The 19,891-nt window shown below is 51.9% G+C and overlaps 1 protein-coding gene across 2 annotated transcripts in view; it reads left to right on the forward strand.

The window, feature by feature from the left end:
* BRWD3 (bromodomain and WD repeat domain containing 3) overlaps positions 1–19,891 on the forward strand; it is a 1,513,493-nt gene that overhangs the window by 1,350,339 nt on the left and 143,263 nt on the right. For both annotated transcript variants that reach the window (XM_085607835.1, XM_085607833.1), the window contains one exon: positions 7,105–7,202. In XM_085607835.1, the coding sequence (XP_085463961.1) occupies positions 7,105–7,202 (98 nt within the window). The remainder of the gene's footprint in view (positions 1–7,104; positions 7,203–19,891) is intronic.

The raw sequence follows: 19,891 nt of genomic DNA on the forward strand, positions 1-19,891 counted from the left end.
CATTAGCAGCGGGATGCAGTGGCAGCATGCCCTTCACCGAACATGGAACTTTATTTACATTGAAGCAGGAACGTGAACCACTTGGTTAAAAAAACTTTGAGTCTTATGTGGCTACACTAATGGACTATCAGGACCAGAATGCCATTTTCCTTTACGCCCATTGGGGCGGGACTCTCAATAAAGTAAGTCGTTTTTCAAACGCTCCTGTCTTCATTATTGCCAGTGATCAAGAGCTCGAGGGAGCTCGAAACGCGTTTGGCTTTTGGATGACATGCAGCCTGCTGACCTAACTGCTGCCTGCGTTGTGGTGTGCTGTAACCCCGTGCTGTGAGCGGCATCTCTAGGGGCAACCTTGGTGTTTGATATATATATATATATATATATATATATATTTTGTTCAGTGCTGTGGTTGTGTTGCTGAATTAAAATTTAAAAATAGAGATATCTCCAGTGTGCGCCTTGTTGTTTCGATCAGAACGAGATCGATGTTTGGGGAATATATATATATATATATATATAACGTTTTTTTGAAAATGGCATATAGTAGTGTAGGTGGGTAATATGGAGGCAAAGGCAACCATGCATTAATCTAATAGGCTTGTCTCAATTGTAGGCAAGTCAACTGAGCCCTTCTCCTTAATGTGTTCAGTACTACAGCCCAAAAATGCACCTAACTACTTATAAGGTTGCAGACTGGGTATAGAAATGATGCACAATATTTACATCGACAATCTAAAGATTTTTAAGGAAATATTTGCTCCTTTAGCACAGTACGTCCTAATGTAAAACCTGTCTGATGTGAACTGATTTGATAAATATTTTGTAATAAACCACATTTAAATGAACATATCTGAAAGAGACACATTAGTGATAGATTCCTTACCTTAGAATATCCCCAGGCGTCAGACTGGATCCGGAAAGTTTTTCGTCAGCAGTACCTCTGCGCGTTGGTAGGCGTCGTCGTGCGGCTTCGCGTACGTCGCTGGCGTCGGAGCCGCCGAAATGCCGTCATCAGAGCTACTTAGACGCGCCCACGCGCGCTTACGTCAGTTCTTTCTTTTTCCGCGCCAGCAGGTGCTGATCCGAGAGAGAGCGGTACTCCTAGTCATATTTTTGACTTTTTTTCTGAGACTTGTTTGTCGAGTTGTCGGGCCATGGTGCCGAAGACTTGCGGGAGCGTTCCCGACAGTTCTTTGAGGCCCGGCAATTGCTCTGCACCACTCAAGATCACACGCCCGTGGGCGGTCGAGGGACTGGTCGCGGGGTCTACACATTCATTTGTCTGCATCGGGTTCAGGTAAGTCGAAGTGCCATACCAGGTCGAAAACGCAGCGTCGCTCTTCGCCTACCCCTCTCCGGTCGCGGTGGAGGGGGCGGGTGGTCACTTCCCCGCAGCTCCGGCCCTTCCCCAGGCTGTACGCGACTCCGGAAGGAATGCAAGTGTTCCTATCGGCCATGGGCCGTTTATTTGCCCCTTCGGGTCCCTCTGGAGCGTCTTCGGGCCCCGTGGAACCATTGGGTGGTACTGCCACCATGCCGCCGCCTTTGGCCCCAGCAAGATACCCTGAGGCGCTGTTGGCTCCAGCCTCGGCCCCGCCGTTGGCTCCTGGCTTCGAACCCGCCGATGGCTCCGGCCTCGGCCCCACTGCTGGCTATGGCCTTGGCCCCACTGCTGGCTATGGCCTCGGCACCTGTGTTTGCTCCGACCTCGGCGCTGCCGCTGGCTCCGGCCTCGGCGCCGCCGCTGGCTTTGTGCTCGGTACTGAAGCCGGAGTCAGCGGTGGTGCCGAGGCCGTTGCCGCCGGCTTGCTTCCGGCCTCGGTGCTGCCACTGGTTCCGGCCTCGGCGCCACCGCTGACTCCGGCTTAGGCGCCGCCGCTGACTCCGGCTTAGGCGCCGCCGCTGGCTCCAGTCGCGGCGCTGCTGATGGCTCCAGGCCCGGCGTCCAACACGGCACCGTTGCCTCCACCGCCGGACTACAATGAGCTTGGATTGACCTATTGTCCACCAATTCCTAGCCCGGGAGAGGCAATTTTCTCCCTTTCTCCGGCCTCCTTGTCCTTCTCGGCCTCTTACACAGCCGACGGCAAAGACTGGGAGGGGTCTGTGGACCCTCTCGCAGGTCAGTGTGAGGATGCGCAACACTAGGATGCCAATGTGGAGGATCTGTGCGATCTGGATTTCTCTCCATGGCTGCTGAGCAGGAGCGTACATTTTCTGTGGTGTTGCGCAGGACGGCTGAGGCTCTTAACCTCAAGCTCCCTACAGTGTCTCTCAGGACCAATCTCCAGACTGAGGTGATTCGGCCATGAGCCTCCTCCAAGGAGCTCCTGCTGCCCTTGAATAGCGCATTTACATACATCCTCTGGGCGCCTGGTTCACGCCTCCCACAGGTACTCCTGTGGATAGAAGTGTGGCACAACGGCATCGCCCGGTGGATAGGAGTGTGGCACAATAGCATCGACCGGTCCCAGGCGGCCCCAGTTTCCTCACATAACACCCAACACCAGAGAGTCTGGTTGTCCAGACCTCTGCTTCTCCCAGCGCATTCCCTTCCGCAACTCCGGATAGGGTACCAAAAAAAAAAAAGAGGTTGAGCGGTCTGGGAACAAGGTTTTACCTCGGCCACTTGGGACTGCGGACAGTGCATACTGCATGCTTTTTGGCCCGCTATTCCCACTCTGTGTGGGACACAGTGACACTGGTGCTACCTCAGTGTCCGACGGACGCTCGGACGGTACTCTCCGAAGCTATACCGAGGGGAGAGATGCGGCACCGTTTACTACACTTGGTGGCCTTGATACCGACGACTCCCTCGGCAGGGCAATTCCCACAACTGTGGTGCTTCGCCATTCCGCCTGGCTCAGAGCCACTGGCTTCTCAGGGGATGTCCAGAATGCCTTGTTGAACATGCCCTTTGATGGCACGCGCCTATTTGGTGACAACCCGGATAGCACATTGGAAAGTTTTGAGGACTCCCGGGCAATGGCACAGTCCTTGGGCCTTTCGGCCACGTGCACTCCTTCGGGGTCTGCCTTTCGTTCCTTTCGTGGCAGGGATGGGGCGCCTAGTACACGTTCCTTTCACAGCCGCAGCCCTGCGCAGCAGCACTCTCGGCGCAGCCACTGAAAGAGGACCCGCAGAGGTGGGTCACATGGCCAGCAGCCGGGTCAGTCTGCCGCCACCCCTGCCACCACGGCCTCCAAACCTTCCTAGTCTGAAGTTTTCGGGCCCACCGAACGCCCGTGGATGGAACGATTCGCCATCGCCTTCCCCACTGGCGCACCATCACTTCGGACAGTGGGGTTTTGCAGATAGTCCGAAGGGGCTACTCCCTCCCATTCCGGACTGCCCCTCCGGCCGTGTCCCCTCCGTACCACCACATGTCGGTGTATCACTTGGCGCTTCTCCAGCAGGACGTTCCGGCCCTCTTGGCTGGAGGAGGCCGTCGAGTGTGTTCCGACACTAATAGTAAGTCGTGGTTGTTATTCCCACTACTTCTTGATTCCAAACAAGGACAACGGCCTGCGTCCTCTTTTAGGCCTCCGGTACATCACTTACTTCCTTCGGCTGAAAAAGTTCTAAATGATCCCGCTTTCAGTTCACCGTACTTCCTTTTGGCCTTACCAGCACCCCTCGTGTGTTCGCAGAAGTGATGGCGGTGGTCGCAGCTCATCTACACATAGTAGGGGTTTCAGTCTTCCCCTGTCTCGACTACTGGCTGTTGACAGCGGGCTAGCCCCGAGCAGTCGTCTCACACCTCCAAACTACGGCCAACCTCCTGCATTTGCTGGGGTTCTCCATCCACGTGCCGAAGTCACATCTGGCTCCCTCTCAGGAGCTCCTTTCATCGGAGCGGTTCCGGACAAGGCGCGATTTCGGGTTTATCTTCCCGAACAGCGCGTCCGGGTCATTCGGCCTATGACTTGGGTCAGCGGCAGATCCCTCTTCCTTCACCAACCGGAGCTCACAGTGGTAACAGATGTGTCCCTCCAGGGATGGGGCGGCCATATGGGGGAGGCGGAGATCAGAGGCCTATAGTCTCCGGCAGAGTCCGAGCTCCATATCAATCAGTTGGAGCTTTCGGCGATCCTGCTTGCACTCAAACCATTCCTTCCCTCTGTCAAGAGGACAGTAGTTCAGGTGTTCTCGGACGAAACCACCGCCATGTGGTACTGCAACCAGCGAGGCGAGGTGGGGTCGTGGACCCTATGGCAGGAGGCTCTGCACCTCTGGACGTGGCTGGACTGCCAGGGCATTCTACTGGTGGTTCAACGCTTGGCAGGTTCCTGTGCACGCCGGTCGGATTAACTCAGCCACCGGTGCATCATAGATCATGGAATGGCATCTTCACTCAGAGGTGGCACAAGGTCTCTTTCAGCAATGGGGAGAACCTTGATTAGATCTGTTCGCCACCAAACAGAACGCGCACTGTCAACAGTTCTGCGCGTTGGAGTTTCCAAGGTGGAACTCGCTCGGAGACGCTTTTTGACGCGAGTCGAGTGGCGGTCTATTGTACGCCTTTCCACCTATACCACTTCTACCCAGAGTGCTGAAGATCAGACGCAACCGGGCCCAAGTACTTCTTGTGGCACCACACTGGGCTTGAAGAGTTTGGTATCCCGAGCTACTCAGTATGAGCATGGATCCTCCGATCCGACTTCCTCCTCGGGAGGATCTTCTGTCGCAGCAACAGGGACGGTCCTCCACCTGAACCTGTCCAGCCTCCACCTCCTTGCGTGGACATTGCGTGGCGACAGTTGATTCCATTTGACTTGCCTCCTGAAGTTTGCAGTGTGATTCTGGCAGCCAGGCGTCCCTCACCTAAACTGCATACGCCTGCCGGTGGAACTAATTTGTGGCATGGTGCTCAGCGAAAGCTGTGGAACCCCCCCCCCCCCCCCCCACTTCCCCCGCCCCTCTTTCTGAGGTCCTATTGTTGTTTCTCTCTTTGGCCTAGCAGGGCTCTGCTCTAGGCACTGTTAAGGCCTACCTCTCTGCTCTTTCAGCCTTTTTCAGGCTGTTGTCCACAGATTTCTCAAAGGCATTACTCACCTTTTCCCTCCTATTCCTTTTGTGATGCCTCACTGGGACTTGCAACTGGTTCTCACATACTTAATTTGTGCTCCCTTTGAGCCTCTTCACAACTGTCCTTTATGGTTATTGACTTTGACAACTGTCTTCCTGGTGGCTATCATCTCCGCTAGGCGCTTGAGTGAACTCCAGGCTCTTTCATGCAAACCTCCTTTCCTGGCGGTTCATCCTCACAAGGTTGTGCTTCGGTCACGTCCCTCCTTTCTACCAAAAAGAGTCACTGCCTTTCATCTGGGGCTAACTGTTACTCTGCCCACTTTCTTTCTGCCTCCGCACCCTTCCAGAGAGGAAGAGAGGCTCCACCGTCTGGACACAAAACGTGCGCTTTCATTCTACCTCAGCCGCACACAACCGTTCCGGGTGGATGACCAGCTCTTTGTTGGCTACGTGGGCGCCACGAAAGGCCGGGCTGTGCACAGAACGGACTATCTCCCGCTGGGTTGTCCTGTGCATTAACGCCTGTTACCCACTGGCTAAAAAGGAACCGCCGTAAAGCTGCGCGCATATTCTACCAGGGCGACGGCAGCTACTACTGCATTGGGACGTGGTGTCCCCCTGCAAGACACAGCCACTTGGGCCTCGCTGCATACTTTCACTAAGCACTATTGCCTTGACAGTCAAGTCCGGAGAGACGGCTTCTTTGGCCGTTCGGTTCTCCACAACTTTCTGCTGTCATCTCTCTTCTCAGGACCACCACCGGGGTTGGTATTGCTTGGGTATGTATTCTAAGGTAAGGAATCTATCACTAACCTGTCTCTTTCAGATGCACAAGTTACTTACTTGTGTAACGATATATCTGTAAGAGACATTAGTTAGTGATAGATTCCTTCCCGCCCCACCATCCTCCCCATTCTGAGAACTGATTTCTTGGGTTCCAGTCATCCCTTTCAGGGCCCTAGTTCTATTGTACCAGTAGTTGGTCTCTGGCGTGGCCCTGCGTTCCTGGCGAAGAAAAGTCGTGTACAGAACTGACGTCAGCGTGCGCGGGCACGTCTAAGTGGCTCCGACGACGTCATCTCGGCAGCTACGACTCCAGCGACGTACGCGCAGCTGCACTACGACGCCTACCGATGCGCAGGGGTACTGCTGACGATAAACTTTCCGGATCCAGTCTGACGCCTGCGCATATTCTAAAGTAAGGAATCTATCACTAACTAATGTCTCTTACAGATATATCGTTACACAAGTAGTAACTTGTGCTTATATCCTAGAATAAATGTTTTTATAGATAACTATGTAATGAAATAGTAGAAAGGTCTTTAATATTTACACCTCACTATAGTCATTGTCTGGGATATTGATTAGTTTTCCCGGTTTCATAATTAGGCCAGTCTTAGGATGTCCAACTTGGTGGGTTTGAGTTTGGACAGGGCCATTGGCTTATGTTTACCTACATATTCCTTTCATTTTCTAAATACCTTAATTTTGATTCACTCTAAATAGAAAGCAGCATACTGAACACAACGAGCCGATGTGCTGCTACTTAAAACAGTGGAATTGTGCAATATCTATCAGCAACACATATGCGTGATCTTTATGTCCAGTATTTATTATACAGCAGCATTGTATTTTAATACAATTGACCCTTTTCGTCTCTAAAATAACAGGGATTTAGGGTAAATAGTTTGAATTGCCCACATTTTCCTTTCAAGTCACCATAAATATGAGGTTTGAAATGTTTGGTGTTCTGATGCTTAAATGTTATTTTTTCAGTTTCAAATGTACTCTAATGGGGCTCAAATATTTTTTTGTGTGTGATTGGTTTTGATGGCTTATCCATACTATTATATATTTGACCTAAAAATATAGGAAATGTTTTTTCCTATGCCACAGCTTGAGAAACTATCGGAGGAATAATTGATAGCACAGATAGTGAGATTCTGTTGAGAGCCTCACAGAAAAATAAGTGCTGAGTTAGTAGTTTATTTTATTTTTTGTCAGTGTAGTGTTGTTCCTTTGTCATTTTATTGTGAAATAGTACATTCTAAATAGTTATTGTATCTCTTTAAGTCCAAAAGGTAAACAGAAGCTGCCAAAGGTAAATACCAAACCAAGTGAGAATACTTCTCTTCCATTAACTAGAACCAGTTCATCAACGTCCTCGCAAGGTAAGGAGTTTCTATATATCTCTTGGTTGCTGTTTTGCAGTATCACTGAAAGATAAAACCTTGGTGAATACATGAGACCTCATACTTTTCAGAATATTGTTTGTTTGAATGTTGTCTTGTCCAGTTGTTATTTCTAATCGATACTTCTAACTGCAGAGTCTTCTCCTTTAGAATATCCAGACTGCTTTTAGAAGATTAAACAGCCATGCTCAGGCACTCTGCTAAGTGCCATCATGCTGCTCAGTGTTGGCGTCTTTCTGCTACAGATGTGCCAAACGCATCTGCATACAAGTACCAGACCTGGAAGATAACGTCATTTGCATACTTTCTGTATCTTTGTACGTGAATCTGCAGTTTGCTCCCAACATTTACCTAGTCCTTGACAAGCTTTACTCTCCAGTTCATTTTGTCCGTGTGCAAGGGCTACCCCCCTCCTAAAACAACAGGGTTTGAGCCTTGTAGAGGCTGTCTTGTACAGAGGTCTGTGACAGATCTCCACATGGTCTGCCACTACTGTTTGGGTTAGGCACACAACTCCTAAGTCCTTCGAGGAGTGCGCCTTTATGAGCCCAAAGGCGATTTGAGACCACAAAGCAAACCTGTTGTAGGAAGATGGCTAAAGTAGATAACAATAATGCTCTCATTTGTGGTATCGTGGGCAAGCAGTTAGGCTTATGAGAAGGTAGTGCTGAGCATTTCTTATACTCAGAGACAATAAATGAGACACACTCAAAGAATAAATCCGAGACCAAATTAGAAAACACTTTTTTTTATATATTTTGTAAAAACAAGAACTTTGTTCAAATGTAATTAGTGTTTTTTATATCAATTTACAGAGGTTAGTAAACTTTTCAAAGTTGTTCGTCCTTTACACACAATGCAATCCTATGAGGATATAAGACATGTATGCATCAAGGTAATTACAATCGGTTTCAGGGGTTCACCTTCTGGGTTCCGCGTTGTAGTAGGCCAGGGTCCAAAGTACTGCCAACGGTTCTTCGGGAATGGCCCAGGTTTAGCCAGGAGGAGGGCGCTGGGGACGTTTGTAGCTGTGTGCTACAGAGAATGTGGGCCACCTGTAAAAAGGCTGCACAGGGGGACTTGGGGACAAGTCCGAGAGCTCCCAAATGAGGGTGTGGGTCACAAGGGGTCTTGGAGCAAGGGGGCATAGCTGGTTCTTTGGTGGCCAGTCTGCTCAGGTGCAGAATGGTTAGGTCAGCTGGGCCTGGTGATCAAAGTTACTCCTCGCGATTAGAGACAAACAGGTGGCAGTGGCAAAATCAGGACAGATGGGCCACTCACAAAGGGGGCCTCAGTGATACTGACATCCCTCGACGGCTGCTCAGTCGTGGCGTAGGGAGAATCCGGAGTGGACTTTCGCGGTTGGTGTTTGGTGCAGGGCGTCCGGTACCCCAGGTATTGGTGCTGCACGGCTATGGTGGGTCCTGGTGTCTTCACACTCAGTGGGGAGACAGCCGACCCTCAAGAGCACAGGTACCTCTACCTGGTCGTCTGTGGCGCTGGGGAGCTGCAATCCGGTGGACCAGACTCTACTCTTTGGTGCCTACGGGTTGAAGGGGGGGTAGCTCCTCTACTCCAAGTGAGACTGTAGGTGATTTTCAAAGTGCTGACAGGCTACTCAAGGCTGTGGTAGTACTCCAGCTTGGAGTACGACTCACTCTGTCGTGATTGGTAAGGGTTGCGAGCAGGCAGGATTTTGCGCCAAAAGTTCACAGTTCTTCAGCAGTTCTCACCAGGCAGTGACTATTCTTCATCCTTATTGTCTTGATCCATAGAATCGGAGTTCTTGGTATCAGGGGTTTCACCTAAATACTCGATTTAGGGGCATTAAGGGGAGTGACAGGCTAGTAGCCAATGGGCTGCCTACCTTTAGGCTATCTACACCCTCTATAGGTCCACTTCCTGTGGGAATTAGGCATAACCCTGACCCTAGAAGGTTAATTCCATCCAAAACATGAAGGAGGAATCTGAAATTGTGATTTTCATATCAGCGAGTCCATCTTAGGGGTGGACTAGCTCCTAATCTTACAAATTGTCCTGCCACCAAAAGTGGGGTCTTGACAGGAGGGTGGGCATCTCCACAATCAGGAGAGGCCAGGGTCAAATAATAAAAGGGATGAGGTCTTAGAAGCTTCCTGCCCTGGAACGCAGATCATGCGTAGAGAAGCTGTAAGCACCTCTACCCAGAGCAGACTTTGTTTCTGGCCTCCGATAGCTAAGGTTCTCACCTCAGGGGGACAGAAACTAGTCTATGGTGGCTAGCTGGTCAAGACCAGTCAGTCAACACACTAGTAGTCAGTAGGTTTTCAGGGGGCACCTCTAAGGTGCCCTTTGTGTACATTTCATAACAATTCCATCATTGTGGGTTTATTAAGACAAGATGTTTGGTATCAGACTTCTGGGGTACAGTGAAGCCATCGTGTAGCTGGGGAACTCTTCATCATGAGTGTCCAGCCCATGTACTCGTTATGGCTTCCCTGTGCATTTGTGTTTTCTAAGAATTAGTTTAGATATCACTGGTACACATCCACTCTTGCAGATATAGCCCACACATAGTACACTCTGCGTTAGGGCTGTACGTCCTGCTGTAGGGGTGACTTACCTATACCACATGTGGTGTTTTTAAGGCATGGCACACTGGCATGTGTGCCATTTCGACTCTTCACTTTTCTCTGCACCAAGACATGCAGACTGCAATGGAAGTTTGCACAACTTTGGTGAGGAGTCCCTTAGGGTGGCACAATTCATAATGCAGCCCTTAGGGACCTTGTTTAGTCCCAATGCCCTAGGTACCAGGGGTACCATTTATAAGGGATTTACTGATATACATTTGACGATTGGAAAAATTATGACCCACTCTGCGCCTGACCTGGCTATCTGGGACCACCTTCTACAGTATTTAAGGAAATAATAGAACATGGAATTACCATGGACTTCAAGTTATCAACGAATGCCCAAGTGGGCAAATTAGCAAGTTCAAGCGTCATTACCATGAAAACTCTGCGGCACTTCTTTCTACCACCTGGTATTTACACACAAGGTCCAGGCTACTATCTCTTTTGTACTGGCTAAACTAGATTACCCCAATGATCTCTACCACGGTACATCTTTATCAACTATGAAAATACTGCAGTGGATTCAGAATACTACTACATGTATACACACAAGCCCTCATCTCCCCTGCCTTGAGGGCCCTACATTGATTACTGGTTGCCAGAAGATACATCTTCAAGCTGCTTTGTATCACCCACAAAGCAATACATGGAGTAGGCCCGCTTTTCATCTGGACTAAAATCACCAAATACATTCAACAAAGAAACCTTTGCTCAAGATTGGCACCACGCATCAACAGCCCACCATACAATAAAAAAATGTAAGTGGTACATCTTTCTCAGTTCAAGTAGCCAAACTGTGGAATTAATTTACTCCAAACATAAGATCCAAGGATAACTATCTTACCATCGGAAGACTACTCAAGAGTTCTCTCTTTCCTACATAATCACCATTCTCAAATGCCAATGTACAGCATATCCATGTGTTTGTAAACGTTTATAATTTGATTATATGTATGCATCTATTTATATGTATTTCTTTGTACAAATACGTATAGTAACTATTGCTTTAAAATACATAGATATTCTTTAGGTCTGCTTAAGAAATGTATATATTACTTATAGTTAAATATATATCTGATAGAGACTACTAGCCGCAGATTCCTTCATGTAGAATTATCCCCAGGCGTGAGACTGGATCCGGAAACTTTTTGCCACAGCATCCTTGCGCGCTGGGGGCGGGGCGACATCACGCGACTCCGCCCAGGCGTTGTCCGTATACGTGACGTCAGCGAGGTCACATAAGACCCGCCCCGGTGCGCCCACGTCTGTTTTTTCCTTTTCCGCGTGCAACGCAGATCCGATCCTTGCTACGGGCCTGTTAGGCCCCTTTTTACTTCCATTTTTTTAGTGGAACAGTGTGCGAATGCCTTCGGGCTTTAAGACTTGCACGTCTTGTGGGCATCTTATGTCGGCGACGGACCCTCACCTCATTTGTATGTTGTATTTGGGGGAGGATCACAGCACCACAGACTGTACGCAGTGCCAACAGTTGAAGCCTCCACACAGATGGTTGCCTCGTCGGAGGGCGAGTCAGAGGTTGAATCGTCCCTGGCACCGCTGCATAGGTTGCTGAGCGATCTTCGCCTCATTCTGAGCCGCGGCTGTCTGAGGGCTTCGTGCAACTCCCCAGGCCCGTCTCAATCCCCCGCGCAGGTGGCTGCCTCGGCGGGGGTCGGCGTCACTCCGGCGCCGCCCCGGGGCCGGTGCGGCTTCAGCTCTACTCCCGTCTCCACTCCAGTCCCGGGTGACTTGGAGGTCCCTTGTCCGGCAACGCCGGCTGGTGCCGACGTCCTAACTCAGGCAGCGGATTCTACGGCTCTGTGCAGGGGTCGTACCGTGGACAACGCCTGGGCGGAGTCGCGTGATGTCGCCCCGCCCCCGGCGCACAGGGATGCTGTAGCAAAAAGTTTCCGGATCCAGTCTCACTCCTGGGGATAATTCTACATGAAGGAATCTGCGACTAGAATCGTCTCTACCAGATACATCGTTACCGAAGGTAAGTAACTCGTACATTAATCTGAAAGAGACTATTAGTTATAGATTCCTTACCTTAGAATTACCCCCAGGCGTCACACAAGACCCGGAGAATTTTTTCTCAGCAGTACTCCTGTGCGTCTGTAGGTGGCATTGGTCGACTCTGTGTCCGTCGTCGGTGTCGTGATCGCTGGGATGACGTTGCAGTATCTACTTAGACGGCACCCCTGTGCGCTGATTACAGTTCTTGCTTTTTACGCGCCAGCCAGCGCTGATCCTGAGAGAGCAGTACCCTTAGTCTAAAACTTTTTTTACTTTTTGTCGACATATGTTTTTTAAGCTTTCGACTCCTGGTGTACGAGGGATGTCAGGTTGCCGACCTGGTTTCAAGCTCTGTGATTCCTGTCACAAGCTGATGTCGGTCACCGATCCGCACCTCGTGTTCCGACTAGTGGGCCTTGAACCCGGAGTCTTTGCAGGAGCAGTCCCGAAAGCTTTTGGAGGCCCGGCAGTCGGCTCCGCGCCGTTCAATTTCCCGGTCGAGGGTAAGGTCGCGGGACCAGTCACGGAGCCACCACCACCATTCGTCATCAAAGTCTTCGTCATAGGGTAAGTCGAAGCACAAGAAGAAGGCGAAGAAGCATCGTAGCTCTTCGCCTTTTCCCCCTCAGTCGGCCGACGCGGGACTCAAAGGGTCATCGTTCTTTGGATTCGCCCTCGGAGTCTGCTGGGACGGCTCCATGCTTCCCCCCCCTTTCTGGCAGCCGGAACTTCCCCTGCCCAGCTTCGTGAATTTTACGAAGCCCTCCTCTCCAACTTTGGGCGGCCTGACTCCGCCGGCGCGCATTTGGACCCCAGCCTCCCTCTCGACTTGGACAGGGAGCCGGACTGGTGTCGACCGGCGTCTACCGGTCCTTTTGTACCACTGTTCTTCCCTGGCATTCCCTATTGCCCTGAGTGGCAGCCAGAGGAGGGTGAGGAGGACTGGGAGGGGTCTGTTGATCCTTTGACAGACCAGCTTGAAGTGCTGACCTGTACAGAGGAGTTTGGTGATGCCAGTGGTCTGGATACCTCCCCAGACCTTGGTATGCTGTCTCCCTCTACCGTGGCTATGGAGGAGGGAGCTTCCTACGCTGTGGTGTTGCGTAGGCAGGCTGAGGCCTTGGGCTTTGAGCTTCCTACGGTGGCAGTCATGACTAACCTCCTGACTGAGGTGCTTCAGCCGGCAGCAGCTTCTTCGGAGCCCTTGCTGCCTTTCAATGAGGCCCTCACTGATATCCTTCTGGACTCCTGGTACAAACCTACCTCAGGGGCTCCTGTAGATCGGATGATTGCCGACACCACTGCCCGGTCCCGGGTGATCCACTTTTCCTCTCCCAACACCCTCCCCTGCGAGCTTGGTGGTCCAAGCCTCTACATCTAAGGGCGCATTCCCTAGTGCTCCCCCACATTGGGAATCCAAAAAGCTGGACCATCTTGGGAAGATGTTTTCTTCCGCTGACTTGGGACTGCGGTCGGTGAACACTGCATGTCTTTTGGGCCGTTATTCCCACTCAGTGTGGGATAAGGTTGAGCAGGTGCTGCCACAGTGCCCGTTGGAGGCCCTGGCCACTCTCTTCCATGCAGTCGCTGAGGGGAGAGATGCAGCTAAGTTCGCCATTAGGTGTGGGCTAGACACCGTCGACTCGCTAGACATAACAATGTTAACCTCGGTAACCCTATGACGCTATGCCTGGCTGAGGTCCACTGGCTTTTCAGGTGATGTCCAATTGACTCTTAGGCCTCGCTACCACCTCTCGCCCCGCCCCGTCTGCTTTTTGCCCGTTTCGTGGCTCCAGAAGGGGTGCCCCACCACGTTCCGCCCAGAGCCACAGGCCTTTGCAAATTATTCAGTCCCTACTTGGCCTGGTCAGAGGGCCAGTGGGCCAGCCTGTCCTGTCCACCAGCGCCTCCTCTGCAGCAGCCTCCAAACCCTCCTAGTCTGTCTTTTCAGACCCACCAGTTGCCAGTGGGCGGCAGGATCCACCATCACCTCCCGCACTGGCAAACTATCACGTCAGACAGGTGGGTTTTGCAGATAGTCCGAAGGAGCTACTCCCTCCCCTTCAAGGCTACTCCTCCATCCATGCCACCTCAATTCCATCACATGTCGGAGGATCACTTGGCCCTTCTCCATCAGGAAGTTACAGCCCTCTTGGCCAAGGGGACTATCGAGCAAGTTCCTGCCCCAGAAGTAGATTGTGGCTGCTATTCCCACTACTTTCTGGTACTCATGAAGGATAAAGGTCTGCGCCCTATCTTGGATCTCAGGCACGTCAACCGCTTCCTCCGTAAGAAGTTCAAAATGTTGACGTTGGCTCAGGTCTTGTCTGCCCTTGACCCTGGAGACTGGATTGTAGCATTGGACTTGCAGGATGCCTATTTCCACATCCCCGTCCTGCCGGCACAGAGGCGTTACCTACGGTTCACAGTAGGCCACGAGCACTTTCAGTTTACCGTGCTCCCTTCTGCCTTACCAGTGCCCCTCAGGTGTTCACGAAAGTGATGGCGGTGGTCGCAGCTCATCTGCGCAGATCAGGGGTTCCAGTCTTTTCCTGTCTCGGGGACGGGCTGTTGAAGGCGGGCTTGCCCCAGGCTGTTGTCGCCCACCTTCAGACTATGGGGGACCTCCTGCATTCGCTGGGGCTCACAGTCAACATGCCGAAGTCGCACCTGACCCCTTCCCAGAAACTCTTTTTAATCGGAGCGGTGCTGGACACAGGGCAGTTTTGGGATAATCTGGCTATCATAACGATGTTTCAGCCCCTATCCTGGGTTTCAGTCAGAATGAGTCTGAGGCTGCTGGGTCTCATGGCATCCTGCTGGTGGATCATGCCAAGTGGCATATGCGGGCTGTGCTGTGGGACCTAAAGTTCCAGTTCGCACAGCATCAGGGAAATCCTGCGTCCATATCTCGGAGGGCACAGCACACCAATTGTAGTGGTGGCTAACGAACCAGGATTGGATCACCAGCAGATCCCTCTCCCTTCCCCAACCAGAGTTCACAGTGGTGATGCATGCGTCAGTCCTGGGATGGGGCGGCCACATGGGAGAGGTGGAGACCAGAGGCCTCTGGTCTCCGGCGGAGACTGGGCTCCACATCAACCTTCTGGAGCTCCAGGCGATTCGTCTTGCACCAATGGTATTCCTTCCCTCTGTCTATTTTAATCTGGGGCATATTTTTTAACTGGGGCATATTTTTTAACAGTGGTTTTTACAAACAAGCATACTACTCTGACGGGCTGACTTGCGGCCATTGGTTGTGCTTGGGTGTGCCTCACTTTCTTTTGCACACGCACAGGCTCCATCTTGGAAGGGTCAGCGGTCTAGTCTTGAGACAAGCTCACCCTTCCACACTACTTAATGGAAGCCGCAGCGCGGACGCGTGCATCGGGTGCGCCGAAGGCGCACCAAAGACAAGCCCGTTTGCACCTGTCTGCGCACCGGTCACGCTCCGCACCAGCCTCCCTGACGGTTTTGCTCCCAACACCGTGGTGGCTTGAGTTATAGTACAGAAGAGCTACTCACTTTTAACTCCAAAGCCCGGTAATGCTCTGGCCCCACGTTGTCCCCTGAAGATGCAATAGGATGCCAAACTTGCCCTGTCTCCTTTCTCAGACTCAAGGGCTTTAAGACCCACTCACCAAGCCTTTCTGTGGCTAGTACTCAGAAAGACATGGCAGAAACAATAAAATGCACTCTGTTGAACGCTTGCTCACTCATAAAACATGATATGGAAATGGCAGATTTTTTAGACAGTGCTAATATTGATATCAATTTTGTAACCGATACATGGGCTGATACAGGCTCAGGTCCAGATCTGGTCTCTGCCACCCCTCCTGGCTACTCGTCTATCAGGCTGGAATCGCTTAGGGAGCAGAGGCGGTGGCCTAACCTTTTTTTTTTTTTTTTTTTTTTTCCAAAACCTTTATTTTGCAAATCAGTGACACAGCTATTCAGCCGACAACCCGGAGGTACGGTAGCTTTAGAAACACAACACATACGAGCGTCCACATTTCACTGACAGGGTAGTCAAAGGTTCTGTTTTAAATAAACACAAATCCAAACCAAAACACAAGCAAGACGATAATTACTATAAGCACCAAAAGGGTTCCCATCAGGGGGAGCGAGCCCCGTTTCGTCCAACAGACAGAGGTTTATAGTAAGGGAAAGGAGGGGAATTCAGGGACTCAAGAGGACAAACACATATCAGCAAGGATGTCAAAGCCGGAAAAAAGGGCTAAGGGGAGAGCTGCTCCTCGGGCGGGTCCGGGTCTGGGGGCAGGCATATGCCCCCTCTGTACTGGTTCCATCGCCCCCATACAGAGTGCCATTTCCGAGGGCGCCCTCGAGCGCAATACACTGTCTTCTCCCTAAACATGCTCCAATCCATGTTTTCCATCCACGCTGTCAATGTAGGTGGCCTATTAGAGCCCCACAGACGTGCGATGTCGCGCTTGGCTACCATATTCCCTAGGGTCACCCATTGAGTCTGTGCCGCGTCGTGGTCAGTAGGACCCCAAACATTCAGGAGACAGCACCGCGCCTCAGGCTGCATGACGATGCCCGTCACCTCCCCCATCACCTCGTGAACTCGCCTCCAAAACTCCATGATCACACCGCATTCCCAAATAATATGTAGGAAGGTGCCCACCATACCACAGCCTCTCTTACATAAGCCCTCCTCAGAGAAACCCATATGAACCAGCCTAGGCCCCGTCACGTAGACCCTATGGAGTATTTTAAGCTGCACCAGCCGCAGGCGCGCGGGGATCGCGACCTCTTTGGGAGAAGAAACCGCATACTGCCAATCCTCGTCATCCAGTTCAAGGCCATCCCTGATCCATTGGCCGCGCAACCCTAGAAGAAGATCCGCCCGAACATTAATACGTTTCTTATAAATGAGCGAGATCGTACTCTCTGGCATATGGCCATCCAGGATCCGGTCCTCTAACGGGGAGGACTCAGGCACCTTCTCCCCTTCTACCAGGACTGACCGCAAGGCGTGGCACACTTGGGCGTAGCGGAAGAACTCCGAGTTCCCTAGCTCATATTCCTTCTGCAGCTCCTCGAATGACTTTATCCTACCCTTAACCAAAAGGTCTCCAACCCTGGATATACCGATCAGGTCCCACTTCGCAAACCCTTTTGTATGCCAAAGCTTTCCCAGAATATCGGAGTCAAACAGAGGGGTGGTAAGGGTAAGCTTACCCTTCCAGCCCAGTGAATCCGTCGCCACCTTCCATACATGCACGGCCACCCTGGTGGGCCCCGTAAGGGTTAAGTCCGACGACTTCGAGTACAACGCTCTGTGGTAATTACCCCCACGCAGCAACCATCGGTCCATGGCGAAGCCAGGGCTCAGCGCCGGACCATACACACCATGGTTAATCGCGCTCAACTGGGTGGCCCAATAATAACGTCGAATGTCTGGAAGCGCGATACCACCGTCGTACCACGGGAGCGTCAACTTAGCAATCGCTATACGCGGACGCCCTTCCCACAATAGCGCGCGCTGGTGGCTTTCGACCTCACGGAAGTAGCTGGCCGGGACCAAGTCAAGGGTATTCTGCAGGGCATAGAGGAAACGTGGGAGAGACATCATTTTGAACAAAGCGGCACGGCCAAGGAGGGAAAGCGGCAACCGCCGCCAGCCCGCCACGTCCCGCCGCAAACGTGCCGAGGGAGCAAGTTCTTCTCGTATCGTAAAATGGGGTCGGTGGAAATATAGATCCCCAAGTACAAAAAGCCCTGCTGGGCTATCTGGATCGAGCAGTTGCGCGGGACAGGCGGGACATCCCCACACAGGACGTACAAGTATGACTTACCCCAATTAATGACAAGACCAGAGTTCCTACCGAAAGAAGTCAAGACGTCACAGACCACTATCAGAGATTTCCTAGGCGAGATATAGCAGAATATCGTCGGCGTAAAGTGAAATACGGTCTTCGTGGTCAGGCGACCAACGAATCCCACGTATATCCGGGTGCCATCGTATCCACGCCGCCAGCGGCTCAAGAGTAAGGGCGAACAACAACGGCGACAGGGGACAGCCCTGCCGGGTACCTCTCCCGAGCTCGAACGGTGCCGACGCCCGCCCGTTCACCACGACGCTAGCAAGAGGCCCCTCATAGAGCAACCTCACCCAGCCTACAAATCCAGGCCCAAAGCCGAACTTGGCTAGCACAGCCCACAGGTATGCCCACTCCACCGTATCAAAGGCCATCGTGGCATCGAGGGACGCCACAATAGCTGGCTCTCGCATCGTGCCCGTCCTAGCAATCACTCCATGGAGGCGTCTAAGATTCAGTGCAGTGTTACGGTGCGGGATAAAGCCCGACTGATCCGGGTGGATCAAGTCGCCAAGCACCCGGACCAAGCGGTTAGCAAGGATCTTAGCAAGGATTTTCGGCTCGGCGTTGAGAAGTGATATCGGCCGATAGGAGCCACACTTGTCCCGGGGCTTACCGTCTTTATGTATTACCACAATCGTCGCCAGCCGTTGATCGAGCGGAAGAAACCCATTCACCCGCGCCTCCACGTACATGGCGCGCAGGTGAGGAGCCAACTTATCCGGATGGAGCTTGTACAGCTCAATCGGCAAACCATTTGGGCCCGAAGCCTTACCGGAGCGCAACGCACGGATAGCACACGCCACTTCATCTACAGTTATATCCCCATCGAGGTCATCCCTATCAATGGCAGAAAGGCAGGGCAGAGTGATGTCTCGCAGAAGGTCACACGAGTCCTCAGTGGGCCTGTCCGAGACCGAGGTGTATACCGTACGAAAATAATCCGAGAAACACTGAACTATACCGTCGGGGTCAGTGACAACCTCTCCCCATCCGTCGACAACTCCGGCACCACGCGATTAACACGCTCTTTTTTATCCAACCACGCCAGCAATTTCCCGGCCTTATCACCAACATCGTATAATCGACCCTGCTGCTCCCTATTGAGGGTCTTGGCAGCGTTCGTCACCAGGTCCCTATATTCCAATTGCTTCAAGCTCAAATTATGCAGTGTGGCCGTTGCAACATCCTCTCCCAAGGCCACTTCTAAAGCCGCTATCTCGTCCTCTACTTGTGTCACCTCAGCGTCTCTCCGCCGCTTGGCGGCCACTACCAAGGAAAGGGCCTCCCCTCTCAATACAGTCTTAAAAGCTTCCCATAGGGACACCGCAGATTCAACTGAACCCTGATTTTCTTGAAAATAGTGGTCAACTGTCTTCAGCAACGCACTGCGCATCTTGGGGTCACGAAAGTACCAGGGGTTAATGGGAGCCACCCTGCCCCCCACCACCCGGCCACTATCAAGCCGGGCCCACACCGGTGATCGATCAGATATGCCCCGTGCCATGTGCCTAGCCTCAGATACCAAAGAGGCGTGGGCAGCCAGAGTGAGCAAGTAATCAATCCGAGAGAGACTCCCGTGGGCCCCGGAATGAAAGGTATATTGTCTCTGAGTGGGTTGCCGTAGCCTCCAACAATCTACCAGACCAAAAGTATCTATAAAGTCGGGAAGCCACTTCTGAGCACCCCCGATGTCTCTGGGCGGGTGCCTATCGAGCATTCCAGAACCAACCGCATTGAAGTCTCTTCCCACCACTAGCATCCCTTCGGGGAGTTCCAACAAGGCCTTGCCCAGATCAGCAAACGTGGAGGCCTGCAGGGCTGGAGGGACATAAACAGAAACCAATACCAACGTTCTGCCCTCCCACCTCCCCGCCACTGCCACAAAGCGCCCCCTGTCATCAGCAATGTTGGAGTCAACCTCAAATGGGAGGGAAGCTCTGACGAGTATGCCCGCACCCCTGGAGCCCATGGAGAACCCCGAGTGAGCAATGAATTTGTAACCCTTTCTGTTAAGTGCATAACACATATTCCCTATAAGGTGGGTCTGCTGCAGGAGGACCACATCTGGCGAGGTCCGTTTCAAGAATTGCAGGACTATCCCCCGTTTAATATGATCCCCTAAGCCATTAACATTCCAGCTAATTATGTTTAAGCCCCTATCCCCCATCCCTGAACACAAAGAGAC

The sequence above is a fragment of the Triturus cristatus genome, chromosome 5_2 (assembly GCF_964204655.1).
Source record: "Triturus cristatus chromosome 5_2, aTriCri1.1, whole genome shotgun sequence".
NCBI classification, from domain to species: domain Eukaryota; kingdom Metazoa; phylum Chordata; class Amphibia; order Caudata; family Salamandridae; genus Triturus; species Triturus cristatus.